Source organism: Pempheris klunzingeri, chromosome 11, assembly GCF_042242105.1.
Source record: "Pempheris klunzingeri isolate RE-2024b chromosome 11, fPemKlu1.hap1, whole genome shotgun sequence".
NCBI classification, from domain to species: domain Eukaryota; kingdom Metazoa; phylum Chordata; class Actinopteri; order Acropomatiformes; family Pempheridae; genus Pempheris; species Pempheris klunzingeri.
The window spans coordinates 2,958,654-2,964,698 of NC_092022.1; the positions used below are offsets into that span (position 1 = coordinate 2,958,654).

General features: G+C 45.7%; 1 protein-coding gene across 1 annotated transcript; it reads left to right on the plus strand.

Annotated features, from left to right (window-relative positions):
• The first annotated feature begins 609 nt into the window (after positions 1-609).
• LOC139209312 (keratin, type II cytoskeletal cochleal-like) lies at positions 610-5,697 on the plus strand. The gene is made up of 9 exons (XM_070838962.1): positions 610-1,237; positions 2,866-3,074; positions 3,179-3,239; positions 3,346-3,441; positions 3,576-3,740; positions 3,854-3,979; positions 4,142-4,362; positions 4,451-4,509; positions 4,687-5,697. Exons 1-9 carry the CDS (start codon positions 698-700, stop codon positions 4,932-4,934), a joined length of 1,725 nt encoding a protein of 574 aa, XP_070695063.1. The 5' UTR covers positions 610-697; the 3' UTR covers positions 4,935-5,697.
• The last annotated feature ends 348 nt before the right edge of the window (positions 5,698-6,045 follow it).

Sequence of the window (6,045 nt, forward strand, 5' to 3'; positions counted from 1 at the left end):
CAGTCAGTGTGGTGTGGTTTGAGCAGCTGTTTATTTCCAAGAATAATGGAATAACTTTGACGTCTTCTATGCACAAATGCACTGGTGCAATGTATTTACATGTGTTGATTCAAACACATGCAGGGTCGACTTTAAAAACAGCAAATCCAGAGAGATTTTGTTAATTAAAACTTCAGTTAAATCTCTCTAAATATTCATATTCTATCTGTCTTGCAAGAGGGTTTAAAGCAGAAAATGATGGATCCGTGCGTGCATAGGTCCCCACCCTCCCACTCCTCCAACCACTCATACCGTTCAGAAAGCCCCCAAAGCTAATCAAGCAAAAATGTCTTTGCCAACACGTCTTTCCTCCGCTCTCACCCCAGTCTCTGGTGCCGTTCCCTAGGTGTGTCGAGCCCCGATCACTTTACAGGGGTGGCACTGTTACCTGTCGGACAAGCTGAGCTGCTCCAAGCTCATCTACCTGCCTGCCAGTGCACCTTCCTCGATCCAGGTGATTGGAGGAGGGTTGAGGGGGAGGTGCAGAAAAGGTGGAGCTCACTGGGACCTCCTCCGCACAGGCAGATAAAAATCCATCACGGACAGGGAGAGGACACTTTGAGGGACTTGACTCTCCTCTTAGTGTGCTCTGCCTAACTTCTCTACCTCTGCTCCCCCTTTTCTCTGTGACACCTTCCCTTTCTGAGGAACAGCAACCATGTCCTCGAGAACTTTGTCCACGAAAACCACCAGGACCAGCTATGGTGGAGTTAGTAGTGGTGGAGGTGGAAGTAGTGGTTTCAGCAGTAGCGGTCGTATGGGAGGAGGAGGAGGAGCACGAGTGGGATTTTCCTCAGCATCACTCCAGATGAGGCCATCATACTCAATGTCGATGGCCAGTGCCGGCACTGGAGGTGGCTCAATGCTTAGGTCAGGTGGTGGTGGTGGTGGTGGTGCTGGTTATGGTGCTGGTGGTGCTAGTTTTAGCAGTAGCAGTGCTTACGGTGGTAGTTTTGGTGGTCGCGGTGGTGGTGGTGGTGGTGGTATGGGTTTCAGTTTGGGTGGTGGTAGTGGTGGTATGGGTTTCGGTGCTGGTGCTGGTGGAATGGCATTCGCACCAATCACAGCCGTCACGGTCAACCCAAGTCTGCTGGCCCCCATGGACATTGTGATCGACCCTGCAATTCAGGTTGTCCGTACTGAGGAGAAAGAGCAGATCAAGACCCTGAACAACCGCTTCGCTGGCTTCATTGAGAAGGTGAGTGACTCTTTTCTATCAGTTACTGAAACCGCTTCTGTCTCAAGTTTATGTCCCACATCATTTCAAAAGAGGGCTGAAAGTCTGATACCTGATGTTGAATTGACCATGACATCAAGCTCTAAAGTTCATTTGAATATATGTTGATATGTATTAACTTTGGAATATGAAATATATGAATAGGTGGTGGATGCAGTGCACACACAGCTCGTTGGTTTGTGCAGGAATGAATGGCTGCATAAACTGCTTCTAAAGGGCCATCTGGGCTCATTAAATATTACACAGCAGCTGATCCGAACCTTAATGTGCACACTGAGTGCTTCACCAGAGCGATCTCTGAAAGCTATTACTATCAAGCACTCTATTAGTGTGAATATCATAACAGTGTTCCAAACTATATTGTAGGCACCTCTTAAACAGTGTTCTCAAAGCAATACTGTGCATCTGCTGCCCGATACGCTGAAACTGAAAGCAGGCCGCTACTCTTTGACCACAATTGGCCCCTTGCCGGCCGTCTCTGTGTAGACTGAGAGGCAGGACACACTGGAGTGGTCGTATCCAGTGACTGGTGGCTCTCAGTATGAGGGAAGGAAGAAGGGATCAGGTTATCACCTGTTCCCATGGTAGCAAGCACTCACACGCTTCTAGTGGTGCTGCAGAAAGTGGACACCAGCTCAACTATTTGCCATGCACTGCACAATACTTTGAATACTAAGTTCAACCTAATGTTTCACGAAGAGCATGAAGGATCTTTTCTCTCTAAAAACGACTGAAAAGAACTAAAAAGGACTTTAATCTGCCCTGTGAGAGGAAATGCTCAGTTGGCTTTTTCTGCAGTGTGTGCAAGTCACATCTCATCTGTCTGCACACAGATGATCTGATTACATCCTGTTTGTTCAATGTAGACTTCTAACCATGACATAATTCAAAATGAAGCATTCTGCAACTAAGCACACAAACCATCTCTGGTGGTATCAGACAAGTGGAGGGATCCAGTTTTTACCGAACATTTTTCATATTTCTATGAAAAAATAATTAGTAATGGTAGCTAATAGCTCCGGGCACACAGCATTGATTTACTGCGGCCTGCTGAGGGCAAGTTCAGTCAATGATGGTATGCATTCTGACGGTAAGGGAGGGGCTAGGCTGAGGTGTGGCACTGTACACCTCATTTGGATTATTAAAAAAACACACAGACACACCCACAGTGGAAGGAGCACTGTACTCAGGAACAGGCTTTCAAAGATGGTTCTCAGGATCATGTTGGATGTTCTCACATAGAAAATGTGTAAATGTCAGATGTCAGAAAATCACACATAGGTGTGGCTTGATGATCACCTGAGGAAAGTAAAACAAAGAAGACAAACATCTCTGTTACCTCAGCATGAGCATGTCTGATCACGAAGAAGAGAAACAGTAAATATACTATTTATTAGCAGTTTACTGAAAATGATTAAATGAAAACAGACATTCTTGAGCACACAAATCTATAGATATGGATTATTTCCAGTGCGTCATGTTGCACCATAGCACAATCTGATCAGTACAGTTTTGTAGCCATATGCAAAGTAATACCTTTTCCCCAAGAGACAGTGGATCTAAACCTGCAAAATCATTTTTCCTTTCAGGTCCGTTTCTTGGAGCAGCAGAACAAAATGCTTGAGACCAAGTGGAGCCTGCTGCAGGACCAGACCACCACTCGCTCCAACATCGACGCCATGTTCGAGGCCTACATCGCCAACCTGCGCAGACAGCTGGATGGGCTCGGCAATGAGAAGATGAAGCTGGAGGGAGAGCTGAGGAACATGCAGGGACAGGTGGAGGACTTCAAGAACAAGTGAGTTCATACCAGCATGAGCAACCAAGCACGTCACGTCTTTGAACACAAGTTAACGCACACAGTCGTGTTCCATCGGCTAATGTTTCCACTGTTTGTGCCAGATATGAAGATGAAATCAACAAGCGTGCAACCGCGGAGAACGATTTTGTGATGCTCAAGAAGGTGAGAGCTGATGTGACTGTGACACTCCACGTCATTAACAACAGTGGAATGAATTATTGCTTTCCCTCCGACCCCCACCAATACAGACCTTCTTTTCTACTTGCAGGATGTAGATGTCGCCTACACAGGAAAGATCGAGCTAGAGGCCAGGGCTGATGCCCTTCAGGATGAGATTAACTTCCTCAGAGCTGTCTATGAGGCGGTAAGAAAAATGAACCACATCTTCATCTTATCTTCAAAGAAACACTTTGTCATTCACCTGACATTGAATGTCACTGACAGGCACCTTTTCTCATTTAATTTAATTTTGAAAAACAACATATATTTCTTCTGCAGGAACTTCTTGAGCTCCAGGGACAGATCAAGGATGTCACAGTCGTTGTGGAGATGGACAACAGCCGCAGATTGGACATGGATACCATTGTGGCTGAAGTCAAGGCTCAGTTTGAGGAAGTGGCCAACAACAGCCGCGCTGAAGCTGAAGCGTGGCACCAGACAAAGGTAGTTAGACAGAGGAAAACCAACAACAACAATATGAACACATGTCAAGTAAAAGAGGAGAGGATGGTCTGTGGAATCTATAATAAGAGTTATTTTCTATCTCATTCTTTCAGTTCCAGGAGATGCAGACCACCGCAAGCACGGCCGGAGAAGACCTTCGCTCCGTCAAGACTGAGATTTCTGATCTCAACCGCATGATTACCCGCTTACAAAATGAGATTGAGGCAGTCAAGACACAGGTAAGCTCACAGCTACAGCTGCTATTACCTGGATGACATTTAGTTTAATGCAAATAGCTCATCAGACTAAAATAGCATTAGTCTCCTAAATATATTTTAAAAACCAGATGTTGAACATTTTATATCACATCTGAAACTTCTGCTGTTCTTCTCACTTCTCAGCGCACCAACCTGGAGGCCCAGATTGCTGAGGCTGAGGAGCGTGGTGAGCTGGCTGTGAAGGACGCCAAGGCACGCATTAGGGACCTGGAGGAGGCCCTGCAAAGAGCCAAACAGGACATGGCCCGCCAGGTCCGCGAGTACCAGGACCTCATGAGCCTCAAGCTGGCTCTGGACATTGAGATCGCCACCTACAAGCAGCTTCTGGAAGGAGAGGAGTCCAGGTAAGAGCTCAGCTACTTTAGATTCACGAGAAATTGTGTGTGCAGTAACACCAGCAGCTAAAATTGTTATTTATCTACCTTTCTGCAGAATTTCAAGTGGTGGTGGAAGTGCAACCATCCACATACAGAGCTCAGGCGGCGGCTTTGGTATGTATCAACCTACATATTTACAATTCAAGTCAAGGCCAGTTTTAAGATATTCATGGAAATATAACAACAGATAATGGGAAAACCTTCAGTAATGCTGTCATAAAAATGGTGCAAGTTGTGAGGAAGTATAAATTCCTGCCATCTCATCTAAAAATGTTTTATTCTATTCACTAGGTGCAGGAGGCGGCGGCGGCGGTGGCGGCATGGGCATGGGAGGCGGCATGGGCATGGGAGGAGGCATGGGCATGGGAGGCGGCATGGGCATGGGAGGCGGCATGGGCATGGGCATGGTCAGCGGCGGTGGCGGCGGCCTGTCCGGTGGCTATGGCCTCAGCAGCTATGGCGGCGGCGGCGGCGGCGGCATGGGAGGAGGCGGTATCATGAGCTCCAAAATGAGCAGCAGCTACTCATACCGTCGTTAAAAAACCAGCAGTCATCTCCCTCTCCATACTTCTTCTTGCCTCATTTTGTTCTCCTCCTCTTGTCCACCCCCCCATCCCCCACCCCCCCCCCACTCCCTACTGATAAAAGCTACCACGAACCTCTCTCCCTGCAATTGCTGTGTTGGTACCACATTACCTTCAGAGGGCCAAAGATTACATCTAAATACATGCAGAGGCAGAGAGATTATTAGACCTAAAAACAAAGAGCAGCAGAGATTTGAGTCAGTCCTCTCTTCCTTCCGTCAGTCAGCCTGGCTGTCTTTTGGTTGCTGGATATGCTGTTGTGCAGACAAAGAGATACTTGTAGTGACATGACAGAGAATCTTTCCAAGGCAACAATCATCGCACACTAAATGACAACAGCAGTTGTTAGACGTGCACAGAAGGAGGTCTGGGTGCTCTTGAATTTATAGGGCATCCATATAGTGTCACACCTGTAACGCCCCTTTTCTGCATCGTCTCTCCTGTTATCATCTTGATGTGCATTTTGACATCATCAAAAGCAGCCATTTATAACAACTTCATATTTCATTTTTGGGATCCTCTTTTTCCTCTCCCGTTCTGAGAGAAAACGAGCTCTCCACTACAGTCTATAAATGGTGTTTTGATCATGCTTTTCTTCCATTTCAACTCTGAATAAAAAAACAAAAAAAAGAAACATGGATAAGGCTGACTGGGACAACCAGGTTTATTGTGAATTTGTACCACCAAAATGTTTGGAATAAATCTGATGTCACATTCATTTTGACTGTTGTGTGTCTTCTTATTGATTGCTGGTGTACTGTAACTTTTGTGCAATACAAAATCTACCCTACTGCTGTGCAGAATGCAAGATATAAAGTATATAATCAAAATTCACAGGAATTTAGAGACAAGTATAGAAACAGGGTTTTGAGTTCAGCCAGCTTTTCATTTTTAGCCAATGATTTCATTTACTGGGGTTGAGGCAGATTTTACTGAGATATGCACTTCAATTCAATTCAATTTATTTGTATAGCCCAATATCACAACAGAGTGTCTCACAGTGCTTTACAAAGTTCACTGAAATAAACAAGTGTAAGCGAACAAACAATCTAATAAAGAGTCCAGC